This window comes from Kogia breviceps, chromosome 3 (genome assembly GCF_026419965.1).
Source record: "Kogia breviceps isolate mKogBre1 chromosome 3, mKogBre1 haplotype 1, whole genome shotgun sequence".
NCBI classification, from domain to species: Eukaryota; Metazoa; Chordata; class Mammalia; order Artiodactyla; family Physeteridae; genus Kogia; species Kogia breviceps.
Window position 1 is genome coordinate 133598609 of NC_081312.1, and position 26305 is coordinate 133624913.

The following is a 26305-nucleotide window of genomic DNA, read 5'->3' on the forward strand; positions in this document are numbered from 1 at the left end:
AAGTTATTACAGAATATTGAGTAGAGTTCCCTGTGCTACACAGTAGGTACTTGTTGATTATTTTATATGTGTGTATATGTTAATCCCAAACTCCTCTAATTTATCCCTCCCCCCACCTTTCCCCTTTGGTAACCATAAATTTGTTTTCAAAGTCTGTGAGTCTGTTTCTGTTTTGTAAATAAGTTCCTTTGAATCACTTTTTAAGATTCCACATATAAGTGATATCATATGATATTTGTCTTTCTCTGACTGACTTCTCTTAGTATGATAATCTCCAGGTCCATCCATGTTGCTGCAAATGGCATTATTTCATTCTTCTTTATGGATGAGTAATATTCCATTGTATATATGTACCACATCTTCTTTATCCATTCATCAGTCAATGGACATTTAGGTTGCTTCTATAGCTTGGCTATTGTAAATAGTGCTGCAGTGAATATTGGGGTGCATGTATCTTCTCAAATCATTGTTTTCTCTGGATATATGCCCAGGAGTGAGATTGCTGGATCATATGATAGTTCTATTTTTAGTTTTTTAAGGAGCCCCCGTACTGTTCTCCATAGTGACTGTACCAATTTACATTCCCACCAGTAGTGTAGGAGGATTCCCTTTTCTCCATCATTTATGGTTTGCAGACTTTTTGATCATGGCCATTCTGACTGTTGTGAGGTGATACCTCATTGTAGTTTTGATTTGCACTTCTCTAATAATTAGCGATGTTGAACATCTTTTTGGCCATCCATATGTCTTCTTTGGAGAAATGTCTATTTAGGTCTTCTGCCCATTTTTTGATTGGGTTGTTTGTTTTTTTGATATCGAGCTGCATGAGCTGTTTGTATATTTTGGAGATTAATCCCTTGTCGGTTGCTTCTTTTGCAAATATTTTCTCCCATTCTGTGGGTTGTCTTTTTGGTTGTCCTATGGTTTCCTTTGCTGTGCAAAAGCTTTTACGTTTCATTAGGTCCCGTTTGTTTATTTTTGTTTTTATTTTCATTACTCTAGGAGGTGGATCCAGAAAGATGTTGCTGCAATTTATGTCAAAGAGTGTTCTATGTTTTCCTCTAAGAGTTTTATAGTGTCTGGTCTTACATTTAGGTCTTTAATCCATTTCGAATTTATTTTTGTGTATGGTGTTAGAGAATGTTCTGGTTTCATTCTTTTGTATGTAGCTGTCCAGTTTTCCCAGCACCACTTATTGAAGAGTCTGTTTTTTCTCCACTGTATATTCTTGCCTCCTTTGTCATAGATTAATTGACCATCAGTGTGTGAGTGTATTTCTGGGCTTTCTATCCTGTTCCATTGATCTATATTTCTGTTTTTGTGCCAGTCCCATACTGTTTTGATTACTGTAGCTTTGTAGTATAGTTTGAAGTCAGGGAGCCTGATTCCTCCAGCTGTTTTTCTTTCTCAGTATTGCTTTGGCTTTTGGGGGTCTTTTGTTTTTCCATACAAATTTTAAAATGTTTTGTTCTAGTTCAGGCATCAGGATTTGTTAAAGCTCTCCAGATCACTCTGATGTACACACAGGGTTGAAATTATGAGAAGGCAAAAGGATGTCAGTATGGTCTGTGGCAAGCACAGCCCCTAGGAAAATGATGAAGGGCTGCCTCAAGGGGCTGTGAGTTTTCTTAGCCTGCCCTTCATCCACCTGTACACTTTTTTTGCCCAATCCTGTGACACCTGGACCCCCTCCCTTCATGCCCCACCACTGCCTCACTCCCAGTGGGGGTTTTACAGATCCCATTCCATCTGGCTCTCCACCTTTCCCTGGGTCCCAGCAGAGCAGCCTTGTACCCCGCCCAACCCCTGTTTCTCTCCCTCCTCCTGCAGGTCCCGCCCTGTAGTTCAGATCAATGCCAGCCTCCACTTTGAGCCATCCAAGATCAACATCTTTCACAGGGATTGCAAACGCAGTGGCAGAGACGCCACCTGCCTGGCCGCCTTCCTCTGCTTCACACCTGTCTTCCTGGCACCTCATTACCAAACTTCAACAGTCGGTAAATCAAGCCCCTCCCCACTTCCCCAGCTCCAATCTCTCCCCCATGGACTTTGCATTTACTCTGTTTCTAAACCTGGGCTTTTGCTGAAATGGGTTTTAAGTGCCAGGTCACACCTAGAGCCACATTTGATGACTTCTAGATGCCCATTCAATGCTCTGATTCCAGGGGGCAGAGAGGGGATCTTATGCCACGGTGAGGATGGCAGTGAGCAGTGGTGACCAACGTGGGAGAGGTTGGGGAAGAAGGAAATAGAGACAGTGTTTGGATCAGAACAGGGGACTGGGAGCAGTGGAACAGTCTGGGGTGTGGAAGCTGTGAAGTCAGATTCAGAGAAAGAGTCAGACACAGGATGGGGAGCTAGTAACCAGGGGGTCAGGCAGATGAAGACCCAAGTAGCAGTGGTCATTGCTCAGAGTAGGCATGAGTCCATAGCAGGGCAGTTTCCTTCTGAGGGTCCATCACTCCCAGCCAAGGCTGGGATCAGATACCTGCTTATGACAGCCCTGGGCCCAGGCAGCCCCAGCAAGTGGCAGCTACAGGTTCCAGCACCAGGTTAGACCTGTGCAGGAAATTGGGACCACAGGGAGCTTCTCAGCCAAGGAGCAAGACTGACCAGATGATTAAAAAACGGGTGTCCCAGAAGGTAGATGAGAACAAAGGCAGGCCTGGGTGGTTGTGTCCTTCTTTCAACTTCTTTCTATGATAGAATGATGCCAAGAACCTGGTGCACCCAGAGTGCTTCTGGGGTACCAGAGAAAGAGCTGAGCCTTTCCAGCATTTAGCAAAAGATCAGCCTAGTTGAAGGGGAGGAGGCTGCAGGCCTTAAACCCCAGAACAGCCTTAGGTTTGAGGAGCTGGTAGGCAGGATCTGGCCAGCCCTCCCTAGTGTGATGGGAACTGCCACCTGCAGAGGCTCGGACCCAGACCTGATGGGATCCTAGAGCCGACGGCAAGGCCCAGGAAGGTGATGGGAGAGGTGGAGAGGTGTGTTGACGTCAGGAGTGGCTCAAATGGAAGCATCACCCTGACCCCTCATCCTGTCTCCTCTCCTCTTCCACTGCGTTCACTCTCCCCTCCATCTCTTCCTCTCTCTTTATCCCTTACTGTCAACTCCATCTTCTTTTCTCCTCCTTCTGCCTCCCTCTTCTCTTTAGTTCCTTCCTTTACCCTTTCTCACGGTATCGCTCGCTCTCTGTGTGGGAGTTTCCTGCCTACACTGAGCCTTGTGAAGGGAAAGGAGCAGCACTTCCCCTGGCCAGCCTGGAGGGCTTCCTGGAGGAGGATGACTTTCCAGGGGCTGTTTTTAAAGAGAGGCAAACAGTCTTCGATGGAAATGTGGCTCCACCTCCATGGCTTGCCCTCTTCCTCCTCTAGGCATCAGGTATAACGCCACCATGGATGAGAGGCGGTACACGCCACGGGCCCACCTGGATGAGGGCGGGGACCGGTACACCAACAGAGCTGCCCTGCTCTCCTCCAGCCAGGAACACTGTGACCGGATCAATTTCCATGTCCTGGTGAGCCAGATGCCCAGCAGCCCCATCCACAGAGCCCAAGCTTCTCCAGTAAGGGGACGGAGCTGGAGGAGGTACTGCCGTGGGAGAGGCAGAGACCTCAGCTGGTGCCAGGCTGGTTCTGAGCCCCCAACAGACCTCAGGAGGCCAGGAAGGGGGCAGTGTCCTGGACCTTGGCCATTCCATACTCATGCCCCAGAGCAAAGGCCACTGGGACACACTACTTCCCACCTCAGTGTACCCTCCTCTGAAATCTCTTTTTTGCCAGCTCTCAGATGCCCACCATTTCTTAAGCAGGGGGTGAAATTCAAGGAGGGAGGTGGGCTCAATGATGTCTAGCAGAGAGGACGGAGGTCAACCAGCCGGGGCCATGGCTCAGAAGGAAGGGATAAGCAGGCATCAGCTAATAATGAAGACCAGGTAAGGTGGACCAGTGGCATAGACAGGCTTGGGGGGAGGAAGAGAGAGATGCCACACTGGCAGAGGGGGAGAACCAGTGCGGGCCTGGTGCATCCACCCAGAAACTCCAGACACCCAGCCACAGCTCCAGACTCGGAGACACAGGCAGGGGACACTCAGAGCCCACCTGACCCCAGTAGTCACTGGGCAAAGGTCAGAAAAACAAGAAGTCCTGGTGTCTGTTAATAGCGTTGCCCCTCTGATGTGTTTATGGGCTGGTTCTCAAAGTGTGGTCCCCAGACCAGCAGCATCTTCATTACCCGGGAACTTTTTAGAATTGCACATTCTCAAGCTCCATTCCAGACCTAGTGAATCAGAAACTCTCGGGATGGGACTCAATGTTTTAACCCCTGCTCCCTCCCAGGGTGGGATTCTGATGCAAGCTCAAGTTTGAAAGTCATTGCCTTAACACAAGGACGCCACTGGTGTCAAGATTTGGGTTCCATGGCGGGGGTGGGGGGGATTGGGGGATTTTTTTAGGCAGCTCTAAGCATCCCCTGAATTGCCCCTATTTTGTTCAACTTTGTTCATTCATTGATTTATTAAGCCTTGTCACAGTGCTAGGACTGTGCTAAGAGGCTTTGGAGAGAGGAGGATTGACACACAGTCAGATAGTTTGGATGCCACGTAAGTGTGTCAGTAACAGGTCTGAACAGAGTGTGGGGATGAGGTGCTGCCTGGCTTCCTAGAGGCCGGGGTGTTGGGGACACAGGTTCCCAGCCTTGAAGAACGACCAAGAGCTGGTGAAACATGCAGGCAGAGGGGTTGGTATATGCTGAGCCAAGGGCCCCTTCCAGGAGCAACACTCTCCTGCTACGGACCCATCTGGGAACCTCCGTGCACTCACGGATGCTGAAGCTGCATGGACTCATGCTCGGGGCTGATGAGGCAGCTACCCTCCCAGCTTCGGGAGGTAGAAGTTCTCTCAGTGGTCCTGGCTATGACACGGATGTTCCCTTTTCCTTCACCCCGTTCTCATCTCCCACACAGGACACCGCTGACTACGTGAAGCCAGTGACCTTCTCAGTCGACTATTCCCTGGAGGACCCCGACTATGGCCCCATGCTGGATGACGGCTGGCCCACGACCCTCAGAGTCTCGGTACGTCCTGGCGTCCAGGGCAGCAGCTTTGGCACACACCCCACCCCCACCCCTCGCCTCCTCCCAGAAGCCCAGGCTTTGTGACAGGCACAAAGGAGTTCTTCCCCTGCCTCGCCTTCCCACCTCCTGCCCTGCAGATTCCCAACAGGCTCCTCCCCTCCTTCCTCGTGACTCGTGCTGAGCAATTTCTTGAAGGTAAGGACTCGGCCTTCTCCTGTGCAAGGCTCCCGTATCCCCAGCAGAGAGTGAGCCCGGGTGGGTCCCGAGGTTCACAGGACCCGAAGGGACCTTAGTTCTCAATCGCCCACTTCCCTCATTGAGAGACGAGGACACTGGAGGCCAGAGAGAATGATTCAACCACTAGAGCCTAGTCTGCGCTGGTTGAATGATCGACTAATTAACAAACAGTCCTCCTAGCCCGCTCCAAGTATTCCAAAACTAAGTAGTTTTAGCCTCATCATTGGCTCTGCACACCCCAAACCCACCTTTTCTAATCCCTGGCTCTAAGGGCATCAGAATTTTCTGGTATCTAATATTCAGATGCTCCCTGCATCTGCAACTCCATATAAATCCCACACAAAGAAAATGTCAGACAGTTATGCATTCTGCCTGAGCTGTACTAGGAGAGCAGGCAAAATAAACCCCGGGGATTTAAGAACAACTTTCAAATATACCACAATGATCTTAAGACCGTGACCTACAAGGTCCAGCCTCTGAGTAGTGTCTCTGAGAATTTTGGGGTTGGCCAAAAAGTTCATTTGGTCAGTGAATACATTGTTCAATAAAGTTCTTCGTGAAAGTGAAAAATGTGTCTTTTATTTTTACTTAAAACCAAACAAACTGTTTGGCCAACCCAATATATAGAATCCAGCCAGCAAACAACAATTTCAGAATCACTCACATGCTTGCCTGTATTTCTCCTACATGAAAGAACTGTGTGGTCAACAGCAAGGCTTCTGAAAGTCCCCTCTCTGCTCTCATTCTCCCCCATCAGCCCCCTCAGCTCCTCCCTCTTCCCAGAGCTCCCACATCCTACCACCCACCCCTCAACCTTCACACCTTCCCTCTTCTCCCGATTCTGCATCACAGATGTGTAAGAGAGGCTGTCTGAAAAGACAGTTCAGGAGAGGGGGAGATACTGACCTGGCAAAGCTGGAATCCTCGTTAGTGAGCCAGGAGAGGGGGAAAGCTGGGCACCCTGAATCTTCATATTTTTCCCATCACAGTCATCACAAGGCCACTGCAGCAAATGAATGGGTACATGTCACTCATTCTATAAGCATGTTGAAGCCCATGATGCAGATGAATGTGCAGGGCACTCTCTGCTCTGATGCTGATAATACGGATGCAAGGTGATGATAAGAGTCATAGGTCAAGTCAAAGATGGGAGTAAGCTCAGAGGAAGTATCATCAAGCAGTCAGATGATAGGTCAGGGGGTACTTTCTGGAGGAGGTAGCTTTCCCCTGGACCTTTAGAATAGACGTGAGATGGGGACGATGGGCTTATTCCAGGAAAGCTGACAGCATAGCCAAGGTGTGGACGTGGGAACAAGCAGGGTGAAGGGAAGTGTAAAGAAAAGATGAGAAATACAGCTGAAAAAGTCAGTCTGGGCATATTACCAAGGGCTTTGGATAGCAGCTAAATGTCTAAAAATCGTGTTAAAATAGATTTCTAGCCCCCAGCAAATTAGAAATATTCTTCCCGTCTCTCTGCTACAAATTCTTATTTAGCTTCTCCTCAATGTCCAGCACTGTTCTGGTACCATAAAATCTTGCCTCTTGGGGGAATGAGCCATTCCATACAGTTGAGTGTAACAGTTGCTTATCACGTTAAATTATCCCTTTTAATCAAGTGGATAGAAATTTTTCTGAAGGTTATTATATAGTTTTCACACTTGAACAGTATGCTGGGCGGGCTGGGGCGTATTTCATCAGAGACTTGAAATCACCAAGATGAACACGGGTGCTAGAATACAGTGAAGCCCCCAAGGGCTTCCAAAGTGTCTAGAGCTATGTCCTGGCATTGAATGCCTCGCTTTGCCCTCCTTTATATGGCTCTGCTGTCTTCCTTGCTGGCTGCTTCAAGCTGCAAATCCACCACATGATGGGGAAGCCAAGGGGCAGGCTTGACAGAAACGTGTCTGAAATAAGAGCACGCGGATCTGAGTGAGAGCCAGGGAGCTCCCCTCTGAGAAGTTAGTGAATATCAAGTACGCCTGGCCTCTGTGACACCTGTTTCCCCTCCTCTGGTTCAGGCTGTGCTCCTGGTGGGAACAGTTTCACTCCTCAGCTCCACACTTGAACACCCACCTACCTGCTGAGCCCTTCTCCCTGGATGGGCCAGAGGCACTTCAAACTCAGTGTGCCCCAAACTGATCCCCTCCACTTAACCCCTCCATTTATAAATGAATGGTGCGGCCACCCTTCCAGACACTCAAAAGGAAACTTGGCCAACATCCAGGACCCTTTCCTCCCTTAGTCCTGATGAACTCCAGGCCCTGCTGCTCTCACCTCTGGGGTTCCTAACCTGTGTCCCCCCTCCCCCCCCACACACACACACTACCACACCGACACCGTCATCATCTCTTACATGAACATTGCAGCAGCCTCCTTAGCAGTCTCTCTGCCTCTACTCTTGACCCTTTCAGTCCATCCACCCACAGCAGCCAGAGGGAGCCTTCAATATGTGGGTCTGGGAGGACACGACCCCAAGACCCTGTCAAGACATGACCCCGCCCATCTCTGCATCTTCTGTACCCCTTACTACAGCAACACTAAATAGCTGTCATTCCCCAAGCTTACCATGCTGCTTCATGCCTCAGGCCCTTTGCACAGACTCGTCCTTCCTCCCAGACTTCCCTCTCCCTCTGGTCCATCCAGCTAACTCAGTCATCCTTTGGAACTGTGACCTACTGTCATTTCTCTGAAGCCTTCTCATCTATGGCCCAAAATAACTCTTTCCTCCCCTCTGCCTCTTCTATTCCTCATACAGATTGTTTTTGTGCACATTTCACACTATAATTATTTGTTCACACACTCATCTTCCCCATGAGCTGAGAGCAGAAGCTGTCTTCCTCATCCTATATACCCAGTACCAGAGAGCTTGCTCCCCGCAGTAAATGATCAATCAGTGTTGACTGGCACTGGGTAAGTGGGTGTTCTGTGCTATAGCAGCTCAGCTAGGGACTGAAAGGGACCTGGGAGGAGTTGAGTTTTGAGCCATGTTCTAAAGAAGGGACTGTCTATGCCAAAGCATGAGAAAAAGCAGCATGGTGCTGTGAAAAAGGCAGAAAAAACAAAGCCTGTGTCTAGTGCCACAGAAAGAGGAGCTGGTGTGCTGTGGAGATAAGGGATGGCCCACAGCAAAGATGGGGGCTGGAAGCTCTGGGTGCCCTATCCAGCCACCCATACCTGCCTCTCCTTGGCCCAGGTACCCTTCTGGAATGGCTGCAGTGAAGATGAGCACTGTGTCCCTGACCTCCTGCTGGACGCCCGCAGTGACCTGCCCACAGCCATGTGAGTAGGCTCCTCCCCACCCCCACACTGACTCCTTTCCCTTCCCTGCTGGTGGATCTAGGCTCCCAGGGCCCTGGATGACAATCCTGCACATGCTTCTCCTAGGCAGCGAGGACCAAACACTGAACTTGGAGCATGGTTCTAGCCCAGGCTCTGCCTCTAACTCCTGTGTGACCTCAGGCAAATACCTTGCCCTCTCTGGGCCTCAATGACCTCCTCTGTAAAATGAATACTGTTAGTCTAATCCAACCTCCTCAAATTTTGTTTAGAAAAGGAATCCTTTCTTTGGAGCCTGCACTATAAAACATATAAAAGATGGAGACTGAGGACCTAGAGTTCTTGGTGTTCATTGTCTAACCCCCAGACTAGATGACTTCTAAGGTCCATGGACTGACCACTTGGGCTCAGTACTAAGGAGATTAGCAGAGGATGAGCAGGGTGCTCACAGTCCCCTGGAAGAAATAAACTGGCAGGGCTTCCCTGGTGGCGCAGTAGTTAAGAATCCGCCTGCCAATGCAGGGGACACGGGTTCGAGCCCTGGTCCAGGGAGGTCCCACATGCCGCGAAGCAACTAAGCCCGTGTGCCACAACTACTGAGCCTGCGCTCTAGAGCCCATGTGCCACAACTACTGAAGCCCGCATGCCTAGGGCCCAAGCTCCACAACAAGAGAAGCCACTGCAATGAGAAGCCTGCACACTGCAACAAAGAGTAGTCCCCGCTCACTGCAAGTAGAGAAAGCCCACGTGCAGCAACAAAGACCCATCGTGGCCAAAAATAAATAAAAATAAAATAAATTTATTTTTTAAAAAAAGAAACTGGCAGGCAAGGAAAAATACTGATCGTATATTTCAAATTTATGTAACATATTTTAAAATAATTTATGCTCAGCTTTTATTCAACTATGAAATGATTAGGTAGAAAATACATATACAATAAATGGAAATAATACAACACTACTATATATAAAAATAGATAAAAAACAAGGATCTACTATACAGCACAGGGAACTGTATTCAATATCTTATAATAACCTATAAGTGAAAAGAATCTGAGAGAATGTATGTGTGTGTGTGTGTGTGTGTATACATACATATATATATATCTGAATCACTTTGCTGTATACCTGAAACTAACACAACATTGTAAATCAACTATACTTCAATAAAAATATAAATAATAAAAATAAATAAAAAATAGAAATAGTACATCCAAACCTTGTAGAAGGATGAAGAAGCAAAGATTCTAACCATCTAGGCTAATAATCAGGCTTGTCTCCATATTGAGCTCTGAACTTCCTGGCAGCCAAAGCCAAAAGGAAAACATGCTGATTGGAGAGGTGATACATGCAGTGAGGTCTACCCCTGCATTCCCCATTCCATGTGCCTGATTCCTGTTGGTCTCTTTCCCACAGGGAGTACTGCCAGAGGGTGCTGAGGAAGCCTGCCCAGGACTGCTCTGCGTACACACTGTCCTTTGACACCACGGTTTTCGTCATAGAGAGCACACGGCGGCGGGTGGCGGTGGAGGCCCTGCTGGAGAACAAGGGCGAGAACGCCTACAGCACAGTCCTAAATATTTCACAGTCAGCAAACCTGCAGTTTGCCAGCTTGATCCAGAAGGTGAGGCCTTGGCAGCCTGCCTGGCTTGCCTGAGGGGAAGGGCTGAGGCAGGAAAGGAGGGGTCCAGGTAGGGGACCCGGCTGCACGTTAGAATCACCTGGGAGCTTAAAGATACCTGTGTTCAGACTTCTCCAGTACTTTCTAAATGATGTGGTCTGGGTGGGGCCTGGGTCAGTCCGCTTCTAAAGCTGCCCAGGTGATGTCAGTGTGCAGCCCGGGCTGAGAAACGTGGGGAGAGGGTGGTCTGAGCCTTTCAGACCATGGAGAGGAATATCCTTCAGCCTGTGCCCTTGGCCCTTGTTAGGGGCGCACACACACACATACACACGCCCGTACATGTGCACACTAGTATGTACACACCCTCTGCCTACAGTTCATCCTCCAGGCTTTTTCACAACAGTCCTTCTAACAAGAATCAGAACCGATTTCTTCCCCACTTTAAAACCTCCCATCATTCCCAGTTGCTTTCACAACAGATCCCGAACTCCTGTGGTTGCACTCAAGGCCCTTCCTGCTTCCCCAGCCACACCTGCCACTTCTGCCCTCACCCCAACACCGGTAGTCCCACTGGCCCCTGCTGTTTCCCAGCGCACCTGCCCTTTCACACCGAGGCCCTACTGACCACAGACCCCTGCCTAAGACCCCCTCCCTCATTTCCTGAGAAGCTCCTGCTTCCTCGTGGTAACCCCTTACAACTCCTGCTTACATTTCACCCTCACAACAACTCCAGGAGGTGGTGGCAATCATCGTATCCCTCTTTACAGAGGAGGAAACTGAGGCACAGAGGGGGGTTAAGTGGCCTGAACAGGACCACACAGCCAGCAAGAGGCAGAGCAGGATTCCCATCCAGCAGCTGGCTCCTGAGCCCATGTTTCACGAGAGAGCATGGTCCCCATGCCACGCTCTCTGGGGTGGCTTCCTGAAGCCCCAAAAGGCCACACAGGGCCCCCTGGCCCTCACAGTTCCCTGGCACAGCCCTGTGCGTGCTCTGTGGAAATCATCAGTGTTCGAGCACTGGCCCGTTATAACCCTGAACTCCCAGAGGGCGAGTGCCCTATCTCAGCCATATCTGTCCCCAGGGCTGGGCCAGGGCTGGGCACAGAGAAGTCCCTCAAGACATCTCTGTTGAATAAACCTAGGACATCGTTGTCGTGTGTGTGTACTGGGGGGTCCCAGGTCCCCTCAAACACAGTCTCTGTCCTCACAGATCTCCGTGTCCACCTGGAGCCTGGGGTACAGCATAGGAGAGTCAGCAGGGCCCTTCTGTCCTCACCTCCACCACCCCTTCCTCACTGGACTGGGGAGAGGCAGTACGGGCCCCTCCTCAGCCACACACACACACAGAGACAGAGACACAGACACACACACACACACACACACACACACACGAGCTGTTCCTATAGCCAGAAGGGGAAGCTGAGTGGAGTGAGGCCCCCGAGAAAAGAGGGGGGCTGCTTGCCGTGTCCTCCCTTTCCCCTCAGTGGGCCCCCAGTGTCCTCAGACAGACTTCAAGTTCAGTGCAAAGGAACTGAAGGAGGGGCTGTCAGTGCAAAGTCAGTCCCTCTGTCAGGCCCAAGTCCTGTTCCACGGCCCAGAGTGAAGACGACCAGCCCACATGATGGTCTTGCAAAGGCCTCTCCTCCCAGAGGTTTTGTGTCTGTTTGGCTTTAGGGTATTTAGGGGAAACTGAGCCCCAAACCTGCATCCATCTCTTCCTGCTTCCCTGGTCCTGACTTTCCAAGACCAATCTCTTGCCTGTTCATAACCCTAGGGGGAAGGAATCATGGAATTTTGTTTCTGTGACGCAGAAGGGCTTTGGAAACGTGTTCTGTGAAAGGCCGTGTCCGTACACACACAGGCGCGTGAACACACACACGTGGCAGGTGGTGTGTGCAGGGCTAGCCTGCAGCCTGGCTCCTTCACCTCCCCGCTGTCCATCCGCATCCCAGGAGATGCTCACAGCTGGAGCCCAGCACACCCTCCTTCCTCTCCCAGACCCCTACCCTCCAACAAAGGGACCTCGAGCGGAGGAAGGCACTTGCTGGTGGTCTGTGCTAGTTACCTCCCGTCTCTGGGGCTCAGTGACCCCACCTGTAAGCTGGATGATAAGTCCCGCCTCTGAGCTTGATCCAGAGAGAATGACAAAGCATATACGTGAGCGCCTGCCCACTCTCCATGACCGGACCCTGCACCGCTGAGCCAGTCCCCCGCCCCCGCACCGGGCTCCCACCATGCTTTGCGCTTTCCGCACCCAGAGCCAAGCCGCACCCGAGCCTCCAGGGCCCCTGTGGTCCCAGGATCTGCGGCCTGTGCTGCAGCTTCAGCCTGGGCAGTTGGGGGGGCTGGGGGCAAGGGTGGCCCCCCCACCTGGGTCTCGGGCCCCACCTAACTGGTGCCCGTGATGCCCCCATCGCCCCAGGACGACTCGGACGGCAGCATCGAGTGTGTGAACGAGGAGAAGAGGCTCCACAAGAAAGTCTGCAACGTCAGCTACCCCTTCTTCCGGGCCAAGGCCAAGGTTGGGGCTGGGGTGGTGTGGGGAGGGACCGGGGTGGGTCGGGGAGGCACAGAGGAGGCAAGAGAAGTGGAAGGGAACAGAGCGGAGGACTGGGGAGGGATGGAGAGGCCTGAGGGCGCCTTTTAAGTAGGTTGGTTTTTTCTCCCATGAAATGACCTTCAAGTGACATAATTAGCCAGCCATCCCCAGGGCTGACAGCGCACCCCAGGAGAGCACCAGGACCACTGGTGCTACCAGTGGTAGCACTACCACCTACCTACCTACCACTCCCACCCACCGCTCTCCCACCTCTTCTTGGCCATTTACCCCACTGTCCTGTACCCTAACCCATTTTTGAAATGTCCAGCCTCTGTCATGGTGCTGTGCCTGGGGAGAGATGGGAGGAAAAATGAACGTTTCTTGAGCACCTACCATGTGCTTAAAAGTACATGTGAAAAGAGTGTAGGGATGGGAGAGGTAGACTCCAGACTGTGGGGACGTTTGCCCACCACCCCCGGGCAGTAGGCAGCCCCTGAAGGTTCCAGAGCAAGAGGAGACCTGACTGAGGCCGAGCTGTAGAGTGGGAACCAGACAGAGGGGAGCTTGAGGCAGGGGCCCCCTAGAGAGCAGCAGTGTGTGACCAGGAGCAAGGTCTGCAAGGCTGGAGGAAGGGGAGAAGGGGGAGGGGGATTAGGGCTCCTGACAAAAGAACCTCCCCAGTGCGACAGAAGTCAAGATTGTGGTTTTTGAGGTGAGGCGCTGACGCACCCAGGAGCTCTTGGGTGAAGACCCAGGGGGAGCAGCACACAGCCCAAGCTTCCCCACCCGATCCTGCAGCCGCTCAGGGAATAGCCATCCCCCCGACCCCCCCGCACCCCACCCCTGCCACCAGGTCTCCTTGGGAAACCCTGTGAGGGTCAGACCTGGGAAGAGCACGAGAGGTCTGTGCAAAGCCCCAGTAGTGCCACCAAGTGGGGCAGAAGGTAGCAAAGAGGGTCAGATGTCAAAGGGCACAGTCGGGGGACCCAGACCCTACTCCTGGGTGAAGGCCAAGGGAAGCACCAGGACCTGGGCCGTCAGAGTGATGGGAGGGCCGCTGGACAAGGAGACAGGTGTGTGACTAGCCTCTGGGTAGCCCGGGACAGCCTTCGCCCTTCTCCAGGCCTCACACCTGTTCACACGCAAGAACGGGGGGTGCATGAGGGGGTCTTGTCACTAGATTCTGACCCCCAATTCCTGCGATGCATGTTGATGGCCATCTCCCCTTCCCACCATCAGGTGTCCCCCAGAAATTCCTGCAGAAAGAGTCTGAAGTTGGATTTGCTGCCTTCTGGTTGCCTGTAGTTAAAAACAAAAAGGGAGGGGGCGGAGGGCTGGCCTCACAGCCAAGAAGGCGCAGCAGGGTAGCTGTTGACCTCGGCTGCGTCCCCGACACGGCCCCTGAGCTCAGCTCACATTACTCCAGCACCTGGTCCTTCCTCCTCCAGCCCATTCCCTGCCAGCAGGGCCCACCAAAAGGGCAGGGGGTGGGAGGGGCGAGCCAGGGCTGGTGTGGGCAGTGCAGTTCCCAGCCAGCCCGGCTCCAGCAACTTCTTCCTTGTAGGTGGCTTTCCGTCTCGATTTCGAATTCAGCAAATCTGTCTTCCTGCACCACATGGAGATCCAGCTCACAGCAGGCAGGTCAGGGCTTGCCCGCTCCTTCTCCCTCCCTGCTCGCTACTCCTGGGCCCTGTTGTGCTGCTGGGAACTGCCCCTCCCCACACCAAATGCCCCGCCAAGCCTTGTCCATCGCTGCCCTGCCTGGGAGGGCCCTGGGTCAGTCCCCAAGTGCAGGCTAACCTGCTGCCCGCTGTGCTGCTGCCATTCTTCGTTCTTGGGCAGCTTGGATATAAATAATAATACCCTCAGCTTTCTACAGCATTTTATATAGCAATTATTTAAAAGCCCTACAGTTATAAAGTACTATGCATGTAATATCTCAGTTAGTCCTCACAGCAGCACCTTAAGACAGGCAAAGCAGGACTTATTCCCCACCCCACCCCACCTCCCAAGTTACAGGTAAGAAAAGGAAAGCTCAGAGAGGTTGAGTGAATTTCCCAACAACACACAGCATGTAAATAGTACAGCTGGGAGCTAACTAGTTTTCCTACTCCTTATCCAGTGCTCTTTATGTCCTGGTCACTTCCCTCCCCTTGGAAACTTCCAATTTTAAAAGACCTTTCCTTACTCTACGTGGGTCTGTCTGTCTGTCTGTCAGTCTCCTAGGCCTCCCTGAGGCAGCTTGCTGTAGGTTGACACCGTGAATCGCCCATGTCAGTAATAAACACACGGAGGCGAGGAGGAATTCTGGATGCTCTGGAGCCTTACAAACCCTCCTGAGAACTTCTCCACGCTGAGAAATAAACACTGCAGGCAAACCGAGCACCAACATTCCAACACACACACATGCACAAACCAGTCAGCAGTCACGGTAGTGCTAGGGATCAACACAGCAGCATGTGCGTGTATCCAGGTATAGTTAGCCAAACTGTGTACTCTGGTGGAATTCTCACTTGACATGAGGCGAAGTTTGTAAGATGTGTTGATATCTTAAGGCCTCCCTCTTAAAAAGCAGTCTGTTCTCACCGGGCAGTGAACGCCCTTGCCTGCAGTGTCCTTGGCAGTGTGGGTGTTGGTGGGTGTTGGTGAGTTAGGCATATATAGGCAGGGCACACTGGGCATCTGCGTGTGTCAGGTCTCCCTTTTCTAACTAAGCACCTATCTGGGGTAAGGTTTCCGAAGGAAATCAAACAGTATGTAATGAGCAGAAATCATACCTTTTTTATGTCTAAATGATCTGCTCCGGTAGTTCATGGGGCTCAGAAGTGAAGGGAAGCATATTCAACAAAACTTCTTCTAATGCCTCTGAATTTCACTCTCCGGCCTTCTCAAGGCAGCATGGCCCCCATGGGAGCTGGCGCACCCCTAGTCAACTCGGGGGGGTCGGCTCAAGGGTCTGTAAACGCTCTGCTGTGAATTCCTCATGCTCTTCCCCTCTCTTGGGCAGAGCCTTGCCCTGGAGGCGTCATCTCCCGGGCCCGGGGCGGGTGGGGCGGGGGTGGGGGTAGGTAGCACAGGATTTACCCGTCTGACAGATGAGGAGGGCACACAGGCCACTGTGACCAAGCTGGAGCCATCCTCCCAGCCTCCAGCCCAGATGTGCTGCACCCAGAAAGAGGGCAGGGAAAGCTGAGGTCTCCAGGTCCCCTGCCTCCCCGGCCCTTCCCCTCCCGGGAGACACCTCTGATGACCCCCCTGGCTGGCTGCTCTGGTGCAGCAGACCTAGACGCACGGGGATGCACCTTCTCAGCCTGACCTGGATCCCTCCTGCTGCCTTGAGCTGGGTGGAGGGAGGGCTGCCCCTTCCTGACCACAGGTGCTGCCGGCTCTCCTTGCAGTGACAGTGACGAGGAAGAGAGCACCAAGGAAGACAACACGGCCCTCCTGCGCTTGCACCTCAAGTATGAGGCTGACGTGCTCTTCACCAGGTGGGCCGCGGCCCCAGGGCCCTCATGCTGAGGGACTATGGGATGCAGCCGGGTATGCCCCTAAGAGTGCACCCCCCTCGTCCATGGAGGGGAGGTGGTGTCAACATGGGGGAGGAAGAGATGCAGACCTGGTCCCCAGGGAGCTCCCCGCAGTGGGGGAGGGGGAGGGCTGGAACAGCAGGCAGTATCCACCCCAGGTGCAGGCTATAAGCGGAGGACTGGTCTGCAGAGAATTTTAAAATAGTAAAACCTGCTAAAAAGTCCATCTGCATTTCATTACCACTTTGCACTAGCAATTCTAAATAGCATCAGTGAGAAAATGCTCCTCCCTGCAGGGCAGACTGCTCCCACAACCCACCCACCTCAGTCTGCCAGTGGTCCCCAGTGTTCCCCCTGAGAGCTCCCAGGAGGGCGGGGAAGTCAGAAGGTAACAACAGACAAGACAGAAAGTTCAGGCCCTCCCACGGCCTCCACTAGAGGCTGGAATGGTGCACAGTGGGCAAGTTCATGATCAAAAGAGGCCATGCCCCTGGGCAGGAGGAGAGGGCAGGGGTGGCAAATAACTTGCTCCTCTGGTTCATGGCCATCCCACACACGAGGCAGACATTGCTAATTGATCTCAGAGTTTATTCCTGCTGAGCCTCAGAATCCTTCCCAACACAGCACTCCCAATGGACACAAGAGGAAACGTATTTGCTGTGGTCTAGGGGGAGGCGGGCGCATGCCCACACCCTCTTTCATTCGTTTATCCATCTAGCCTACACTGACTGAGCTCATAGCAGCCCTGTCCTCTGTCCCTGCAGGAGCAGCAGCCTGAGCCACTACGAGGTCAAGCCCAACAGCTCGCTGGAGAGATACCATGGCATTGGGCCTCCCTTCAACTGCGTTTTCAAGGTTAGTCTGGAAGGGAGTCACGCAGACAGTGAAAGACAGGAGCTGAGGATCTCCCATCTGGGAGGGGAGGAATCTGGAATCATTGCTAGTACCTGGGGTTCAGCCTCAACCCTGCCACCCATTCACTGTGTGACTTTAGGCAAGTCCCTTCCCAGCTCTGGGGCTCTCAGTCCTCATCTGGAAAATTATGGGGCTGAACTGGGAGGATGTGTCAGTGAAGATTAGGTGTAGCTGCTTATAATTTTTTAAGTATGAAAAAAAACACTGGTCTAAATGCCCTGGGGTTTATTCTCTCCCATAAAAGAAGTCCAGAGTTGTCAGCTTTACAGAGTCATCCAGGATTGGGTCTCCTTGTGTCTGTTCCACCATCCTCAACATGCAATCATCAGTCTATCAAGTTCACCTCATAGTCCAAGGTGGTTGCAGCTCCAGCCATCACATTCTCATTCCAGGAAGAAGGAAGGGGAGAAGAGCAGACCAGACCCCTGCCTACTAAGAAACCTCCTTGGCAGTTCCTTGCACTTCCAGTTACTTCTCATTGTCCAAAACGGTGTGATTCAGCTGTAAGGGAGGCTAGGAAATATGTCTTTTTGTCTTGCTTTCTGTCACCAAGGAAGGAGGAGGAAGGAGAATTAGGAAGCAGTTTAGAGTCTCTGCCACAGTGTGCCCCAAGATCTCCCCAGCCCTGAACTGCTGAATGAGAATTGGGAGCAGGTAGACAGCTGGAAACATGCAGATGCCTCAGTGGCTTATCCAAGAGAGATTTAGTAACCTTCCCAAGGCCACACAGCTCATCTGTGGCGGCAGCCCCGGGTTATGTGCTCAGGCTTTCTGATTCCAAAGCCCTGTTTGTGATCACTGTGGCTCTGACACCAAATGTGTCACGGCTAGAATGTGGACCAACACACACTCACTATTTACATCCTGCATCAGTTACTGATTATTTCTCACAATAAAGGAATTGCTGTCACCATCTCCACCCCAGCCTCTGTCCAGGGAGGCCACCAACACCATAGCCAAGAGAGGGTGAAAAGGGAAGTGACCCATCCTCAGCCTCCAGGAGCCCATCCCTTTCAGCTTTCATGCAGTTTCATCCTGTAGCCCCCTGCCGAGATCTGGAAGAGCTTTGGAGCATCTACAGTGAAAAAGCCAGGGGGCTTGAAGGGGCCTGGCTGGGGGGATCGCCCCGTGAGCCTCGTTCTCCACCCCTCAACTGCTGCTGGGTGTACTGACACCTCCCCCACTCTGGCCACAGATCCAAAACTTGGGCTTGTTCCCCATCCACGGGGTGATGTTGAAGTTCACTGTTCCCATCGCAACCAGGGGTGGCAACCGGCTGCTGCTGCTGAAGGGCTTCCTCGCTGACCAGGTACCCGTGCCCCGGGGGACCAGCACAGGGGAGGGGACAAACGTATCCCTAGGTGTGCCCCCAAGTCCCCAGACCTCAGCTCCTTCTCCCGAGCCCAGGGCCAGCTGGGCCTTCTCTGGGCAGAGGAGGAGAGAGGACTGTGTCCGGGACGCCGAGTCTGCCAGCGCTGGTGGTGAGGCTGGTTGCGTGTGTCCTCGTGCAGGCGAACACGTCCTGTAACATCTGGGGGAACAGCACTGAGTACCGGCACGCCCCGATGGAGGAGGACTTGAGTCGTGCCCCACAGCTGGTGAGTGTCCCCCACACCAAGAGCCCCGGGGGACGAGGAGAGGGGGCTGCTGAGCTCCTTGTCCAGTAGTTTGTCCAGAAGAGCTTGTTGAGCACCTTTATGTGCCAACCTCAAACCGAAAAGACACAGAATAAGGAAAAGATACTTCTTGCCCTTAGTGAGCTCACTATCTCACAGGAGACATGGGATTGAGTGTAAGAAGTCAGGTAGCAAGGCTGGGATACGTGTCAAGTGAGGGGCAGTGGAGCAGACAGCCTCGAGTAGAGAAGCAGGGGTCGTGGACTTGCCCCTGTGCCTGAAAGGGCCGGTAGGATATGGACAAGCAGAGAGAGAAGGAAGGAGCAAGACCACATGGGGCTTGTATTGGAGACACTGACCACGTCAGCTGGGGCCTCCCTGCCCCTAGAGATGGAAGGCAGCCCAGCTCCCACTCCTGAGGCTCTCCCCAAGACATCTGCTAGTGTCCAGGTTTCTGTTCTCAGGGCTGCCTCTGTCCCCACATACCAATTTCCGAGCATGCCTTCACTATTCCTTACCCAAATAAAAATCTTAGCTATTTTCATTTTCTTCATTTTCAATCGCCTCACACAAAGCATCTTTGGAGCTTAGTGCACTTTACTGAAGACTTGAACTTGGGTGGCGTGAGGTGGCTGCAAGGGAGCAACACAAATAAGTTTAACCTAATAAATCCTAATTATTTGATGATTTGTTTGGGTTTTCTATTAGGATGGTATCATCTGCAAGTAATGACGGTTTTAGTTTTACCACTCAATCCTTTTAAATTGTTTTTCTTGTCTTGTTGCTCTGGCTATAAGGGCAATGGTAAACAGAAATGATGACCGTCTTGTCTTGATCCTGCTTTTAAAGGGATTATTTTTAATTTTTCATTATTAAATGTGATACTTGCCACAGGCTTTTTAAAATAAGCACCCTTATTCAGATTCAGGACGTTCCCTGGGAGTTTTTATCATAAACAGAAGTTGGATTTCATAAAAGGCTTTTTTCTGCATCTGTTGCAGTAATACTATCATTTTCCCTTTAATGCATTTGTATGGTGGTGACATTTATAGGCGCCCTAACGTTGACCCCAAGTTCTGTTCCTGAAATACACCCAGTTATGCACAACTTCAAGTGGAGCATCAGATATACCGTCCCTACCTTGTCCTCCAGCCTGGCAGCCCCAGCCCATGTGTCCCCCACCCCCATCCCCTTCCTTCTTCTTTGTCCTCTGCCCCTCCTACCTCAGGAACAAAACCCCACTTGGTCAAGCTGGGCAGCTGAGCCATCTCTCTGGTGGCCAAGCCCCTGCTCACCCTGAGACCCACCTTCTCTTTCAGAATCACAGCAACGCTGATGTAGTTTCCATCAACTGCAACGTGAGGCTGGCCCCCAACCAGGAAATCAGTTTCCATCTGCTGGGGAACCTGTGGTTGAGGTCCCTAAAAGCAGTAAGTAGAGCCCCGGGGGCCAGGCTAGAGGAGGCAGGTGCTGGGGAGTCTCCCCCGGGGGAGGGGCCAGAACCTGACAAGGCCTCTGATTACACAGCTCAAGTACAAGTTGATGAGAATCACGGTCCACGCAGCCTTGCAGAGGCAGTTCCACAGCCCTTTCATCTTCCGAGAGGAGGATCCTAGCCGCCAGGTGAGCACTGGGAACCCTGCAGACCTGGGCCCGCTCCAGGCCACCTTGGGGAAGGGTTGCCCCTTCCCCGAGAGTTTTCCTACTCCCCCTGCAGGAGAGAGATGGACAGGCCTGCCAGCAGTTAGTGCAGCATCAGAGGCTAGGGGAAATCAAGACAAACAGGCTGTTAGGGGCAAAAATTGGGAGAACCGGGCCAGAAATAGGCATTGGCACTGTCCCTCGGGGGCACCAGGCGCTGCACCTCAACAGCCCCCGGAGGCGAGGAAGGAGGGACACCTGCGTGTTTTACACTAGAGGAAGCGGAAGTGCAGCCCAGGCCTGCCTGCCTGCCCACCTGCCTCAGGGCGGTGAGGCTGGGTCTTGGCAGGCTGGCAGCCTAGAACGGCCAGCCAACCCTCCCCTCCCCATCCATCCGCGCCTCAAATCTAATGAATGAAGTCTGCGGCAAACTGAAAATGTGAAGACCGAGGGATTCGAGCTGTCTCTGAATTGGAACTCTTTTTGAATTGAGTAAAACCAGACTGTGTCAGATCAGACTGGCTTGAATCAGGGTCCAGGAAAGGGGTGAGGCTCCATGTGGTGCTCTCTGGGAAAATGAGAAATTGGGTCTTGAAAAAAAGGCGGGTCCTCTGGAAGGAGCCAGGCGTCTCAGGCATGGGACGCTGCTGCCCTCCACTGGCCACATCCCCAACCCTGGCCTGGGCTCCGGGTGAGCGTCCCGTACCAGATGCGCAGTCACCCACCAGCCCCACCCCAGGAGACACTGGAGAGCAAAATGGGCCTGGTCAGGAAGGCAGACCTCCATAAAACACAGACGTCGATCCCAAACAGCGTGTGGGTGTGCCAGGCAGAGGGGGAGCAGGCACGAAAGCCCGAAGCAGCATTCAGCAGACCCACCCGAGGAGCTGTTTTATTTGTTCGTTCTTCAGCATTTGTCAGGTGTTCATCCTGTGACTCAGGCTCACCCCCCAGATGAATTAGGCAGACAGGGGGGCGAGGACGGTGAAGTGTGGGTGCAGTCTGGGGGAGAGCACAGGTGCTGGCATGGGGATTGGTCAGAGCAAGCCACGTCCAGGGAAGGCTTTCTGGAGAAGACGGTCCACTTGACCTGAATCTTGAGAGACATGTGGGAGTTTTCCAGGCAATCCAGCGAGAAGAGGCATGGTGCAGACGCCCCTCGAACACACACAGACCACCCCTTTCTCCACACTAGTCCATTTGTCACTGCCTAGGTGAAGTGATTTCTCCTTCCACTCCCACTTCCCCCAGAAACCCCTCTTATACTCTCTGGATGCCTCACTTCTCTTAGAAACCAGCAACCCAAAATTTAAGCCCCTGTTGCCTTGGCTCTGTGTGAGGTGTTGGTGTGGGAAGGCAGAGCCAGGTCCCAGCCTTCAGGGATGGAAAGAGCATAGAAGGGACCTGCTGTTGGTGGAGCCCTACCTACGTGCCAGGCACCGTAACAGACACTTCCCGTGTTACCCTGCTTACTCCTCACAGCACTGTGAGGGGCGTCCCCAGGTCCATTTTTCAGATATGGAAACGGAGGCTGTGTGAGGTAAGGCAGAAGGGGAGCAGGCTTGCCTCAAGTTGAATAGAGAGTCACTGGCCAAGCCGGGCTCCACCATGCTGTCATGGGTGCGTTCATTCAGGCTTTCAGCGTGTTGACTGAGCCCCTGCTCCATCCCAGGCGCTGTTCCAGGCACTGAGGATAGAGCAGTGAGCAAAATAGATAAAGCCCCTGCTCTCCCTGGAGCTGACACTCTAGACAGGGGTGGGGGGAAGAGTCAACGAACATAAATACATACAATGTCAGTGGTCATAAGGTCTGCCCAGAAAAACGCAGGTGCGTAAGGGTGGAGACGAGGGGTGCTATTTTATACAGGGAGACTGGGGAAAGCCTGTAAGGGGACAGCAGACAGAGACTAGAAGAAATACAGTAGTGTCATGCAGCGAGGGGGGTTGGGGGAGCCCCAGCAGCAGGCGTGTGCCGGGCGCATTGGCAGCCAGGGGGCTGAGGGATGAAGTAGAGAGAGCAAGGGGCAGAGCAGGAGAGGAGGCCGGCGAGATAAGCAGGGCCAGAGGGTGCAGGGCCTTGCAGGCCAGGACAAGGACTCTGTTTTTCACTCTGAGGAAGATGGGAAAACCTGGAGGACAGAGCGGAGCAGAGAATAAATTCCCTGCCTCTGGCTACTATTCCAAGAACAGACTGTAGGGGGCGAGACACAAGCAGAAGGGGCAGCTAGGTGGCTGCTACGGTCTCCAGGTGGGAGATGAGGGTGCTCCGTCCAAAGAGGTAGCCTTGGTGGTGGCAGGAGTGGCCACATTCTGGGCGTTTCAAAGGTAGAGCAGATAAGAGTTTGCCAGAGTCCACGTGGGTGTGAAAGTGAGAGTCAGTGACCAAGACAAGAAGCAAGAGCAAGGAAGGACAAGGCTGCCATTTGCTTTGAGGGGAAAGATGTTGAAGGAACAGGTTTGAGGGTGAGGAGTAAGATCATGAGTTTATCTGGGGACCTGTTAAAGATGCCAGGCGGGCCGAGTAGACAGTTGGATATGAGTCTGGAATGCAGTGGAGAGTCCAGGTAGAAGGTAACAATGTGAAAGCATCAGCAGGCATAAAGATGGTTACGGCCCTAGGACTGAGTGAGCTTCCCTGGGGCTGCGTTAGGGCTCTCACGGCCCTGGGCACTTTTGCTTTTCAGGGCCTTACTCCATAAACAAGATTTTTTTAAAAAGCATTATTTTCTGACTTGGTCTGTAGAAAGACAGATATACTCCAGACAAGATTATATTTTTTGATTCTAACTTTAAAAGAAATTAGAACATTTCTGTGGGCCCCTAAAAGCACCATGGACCCTGGGCGCCGTGCCCACGGTGCCTACTCCATAAGTCAGCCCCCAGCTCACCAGAGCCACGGGACACACCAACATTTAGGAAGCAGCAAAGAGAGCAAGAAACAGTGGCCCATGTGGTAGACGGGGAAAGCAGGGAGAGTAGAGTGGCCCCAGGCCCAAGGCAGAAAGCATCTCAAAGAGGAGGTGGGATCACTTGGTCACGAGTCAGGTGTCCGCTGTGCCAGGGCTGGGAGCTCTGAGGCCCCTCGGCAGGCTGGTGCCACCCATCCCTTCAGCATCTCCCTGAGGAAGGGGATGCAGCTCTCCCACCAGGTGCCCACTGTCTCCTACCCTCCTGCCCCGCCCCAGGCTGCCACCTGGGTCCCAGAATACTAGCGCTGTTGACCTGGCCTCACTCCTCACCTTGCAGATCACATTTGAAATCTCAAAGCAAGAGGACTCACAGGTCCCCATCTGGATCATCGTGGGCAGCTCCCTGGGGGGCCTTCTGCTGCTGGCGCTGCTGGTCCTGGCACTGTGGAAGGTGAGGGCCCCCGCAGGGTGCAGGTGGGGGGCAGCATCCTAGCTGTCCAGGCCTGGGGCCTCCGCCTCTGAGCTCCGTGGCCAGTCCCCATGTCCTCCTCCGCGTGGGAGCTGGGGCCCACCCAGCCTCCTCCCCAGAACTTGCCAACTCCTCACCACAGCAGGCAGTTGGGCTAAGGCCACCAGAGGGTGCTCATCCTACGGCTCCAACCCTTTTGTGGGTCCCTCTGTGAACCTGATGAAAGCTAGGCTTCCTCTGATCAGAAAAAGAGCAAGCACACGCAACCACAAAATTTCTCCAACAATGTCAGGCTGTTAAGAAGTTCCCCCAAAAGCCCTTCTCTCTGTCTCTGAGCCTCAGGCTAAGAACCCCTGGTGTCAACCTCCTCCTGTTATAGATGAGGTGAAGGAGGCCCAGAGAGGGGTGTTGACTAGGGCAGCGTCAAACAGCATGACTTCTTGCCTCTTGACACAGGCTCCGTCCACTTGGTTCCAGCCTCCCTGTCACCAATTAAGTGGCCCGTTGTGCAGCCTGGCAGTGGTAGGGGAGATATGCAGCGTGATCTGGGGCGTTCAGGGAAGGCTTCTGAAGAAAGAAGCCTTAAGAGAGTGAGTGAAGGGAGAGCAGGAAGGGGAGACAGGCCTTGTCCACCCTGCCCACCCCTGAGATTTCTCCTTTTGCCTTCCCACAGCTCGGCTTCTTTAAAAGTGCCAAGCGCAGGAGGGAGCCCGGCCTGGACCCCACCCCCAAAGTGCTGGAGTGAGGCTCCGGGGGAGGCTGTGAGTTGATGAGGGCCAGGACGTGGGCCCAGGCATTGTGCAGGCCCGTGGCCCACCGAGCTGGGGTGGAGAGGACGCCAGCTCGCTTTGCACTTGACCTCATCTCCTGAGAGACCAAGTCTGCTCCCTCTGAAAGGAACTCAAGTCAGTTTTAAGAGGGACTGTCCTACTGGGAGCCATGGCACCTCCAACACAGATCCCTAGGGATTTAAAGGGAGCCCTCCCAAGGTACACCCCAAAGCCACCCCCAGGCTCTGTGGGGGCATTTGATGCCCCCATCACTAAGGTGCTAGAAATTCATCATCACCCCATGCTCAGAAGAAACCCAGAGGGGAAGACTACAAATGCAAACCCACTCTGTCCTCTCCAGGCCTCTAGTTCCAGTGGGACCTAATGGGACAGCAGATCTTCACTCTGCGCTGTCCTCCCACCCCAACGCTGTCCATGGCTCCCGAGTCTCCTCACCCCTTCCCCAGGCCAGAGATAGGTCCCCGGAGCGACCCCTGCCTGAGGGGCTCAGCGGTGACAGCTGTTGGCCTGGATGAAGACAGACTCTGGGACCCCAAGACTGTGATGGACAGGCAGCTGGGACCTAGGAGGCTGGGCACCCACCAAGATGCGGAGGTGGGCGGGCTCTCCCGCATCCCCACTGTGCGTTCACACTGACCACCGTCCACATCCCCTCCCAATGTGCTCTCAGCAGCTGCAGGCCTGCAGCTGCCACCCCTCCTGCTGCTTTTGTTCCTGGGAGGCTGGCGGAAGTGTGGATGATGCAATCGTCTTCCACCACAAGCTGTCCCAATGCGATGGCAAGGGTAGAGGTGGCAGGCCTCCCCTCCCTGAATCACCCCCTGCCTACACACACACACACACACACACACACACACACAGCCTCTCACGGCCTCCCATCCCTCCCTTCCGACCACCCATCACCCATCACCCATGGGGGAGAAGGGCTGGACCAGTGCTGAGGGGTCCTCCCTGGAATGCACTGGATAAAGCCGGTGCAGGAACCCCGGGAGCCTGTGCAACCTTGGTGGCAAATGTCTGATCTGCCAGCCCATGGGACAAGTGGTACTACCAACGACAGCGCCCCGAGGACAAGAGGCACGCCTGGTGCTCAGCCAAGTAATTTATGCCTTAACCTTGTTTTGAGGCAGGAATAAAGGGGGGATACATCAAAGGCATCTGTCCCCTGTCACATAGTACGACCTTTACTGTCGTAAATATTTTAAAGAACTTTTTAAAAATACAGTGTTTAAAAACAACTAAGAGGCTGCCATCCCTTTTGTGGGCAGAGCATGTCCTAGTGAGCCACACTCTTTGAGGACAGGAGGTGGATGAGGGGCTCCCTGCTTCTTTCCCATTGTCTCTAGATGTTTGGAAGGGACTTGTCCACCCTTTGCTCCCTACAACATCCCCTCCCAGTGGCTGCCTGGTCTGGGATGGACATCTCCAGTGATGGAGCACTCCCTCCCTCTTTCCCTCCCTCCCAAGCCCACGTGTTCCATCTTTGGCCAGTTTAGATGGTTGAAACCCACATGTCACTGTAGCTTCTACCCCTTCGTTCCTGCTCTTTCCTCTCAGGCCTCCCACATTTCTCTAGGCTGGCATCTCAGTGCTGACTTTCAGACCCTGACTTCTAGTTTCTTCACCTTTACCCACAGACTACTCTTAAAGTTAGTTGTCTCCATTCTATTCTCATGCCTTTGGAATCCCAA

At 53.0% G+C, this 26305-nt stretch overlaps 1 protein-coding gene across 3 annotated transcripts in view; it reads left to right on the forward strand.

Annotated features, from left to right (window-relative positions):
- The window catches only part of ITGA11 (integrin subunit alpha 11), a 129197-nt gene that overhangs the window by 102254 nt on the left and 638 nt on the right, over nt 1-26305 (forward strand). Inside the window, exons 16-30 of one of the 3 annotated variants that reach the window (XR_010839775.1) lie at nt 1831-1997; nt 3375-3517; nt 4964-5074; nt 8505-8590; nt 10003-10210; nt 12630-12728; nt 14311-14383; nt 16145-16234; nt 17038-17128; nt 18384-18497; nt 18700-18786; nt 20124-20234; nt 20332-20427; nt 23692-23805; nt 24497-25852. Coding sequence is in view for 2 of the 3 variants with exons in the window: in XM_059058564.2 (XP_058914547.1) it covers nt 1831-1997; nt 3375-3517; nt 4964-5074; nt 8505-8590; nt 10003-10210; nt 12630-12728; nt 14311-14387; nt 16145-16234; nt 17038-17128; nt 18384-18497; nt 18700-18786; nt 20124-20234; nt 20332-20427; nt 23692-23805; nt 24497-24568 (1666 nt within the window). In the remaining variant the exon portion in view is untranslated. Of the gene's footprint in view, nt 1-1830; nt 1998-3374; nt 3518-4963; nt 5075-8504; nt 8591-10002; nt 10211-12629; nt 12729-14310; nt 14388-16144; nt 16235-17037; nt 17129-18383; nt 18498-18699; nt 18787-20123; nt 20235-20331; nt 20428-23691; nt 23806-24496; nt 25853-26305 lie in introns of those variants that run through there. The other 2 variants (XM_059058564.2, XM_067029603.1) reach the window with 2 other exon arrangements.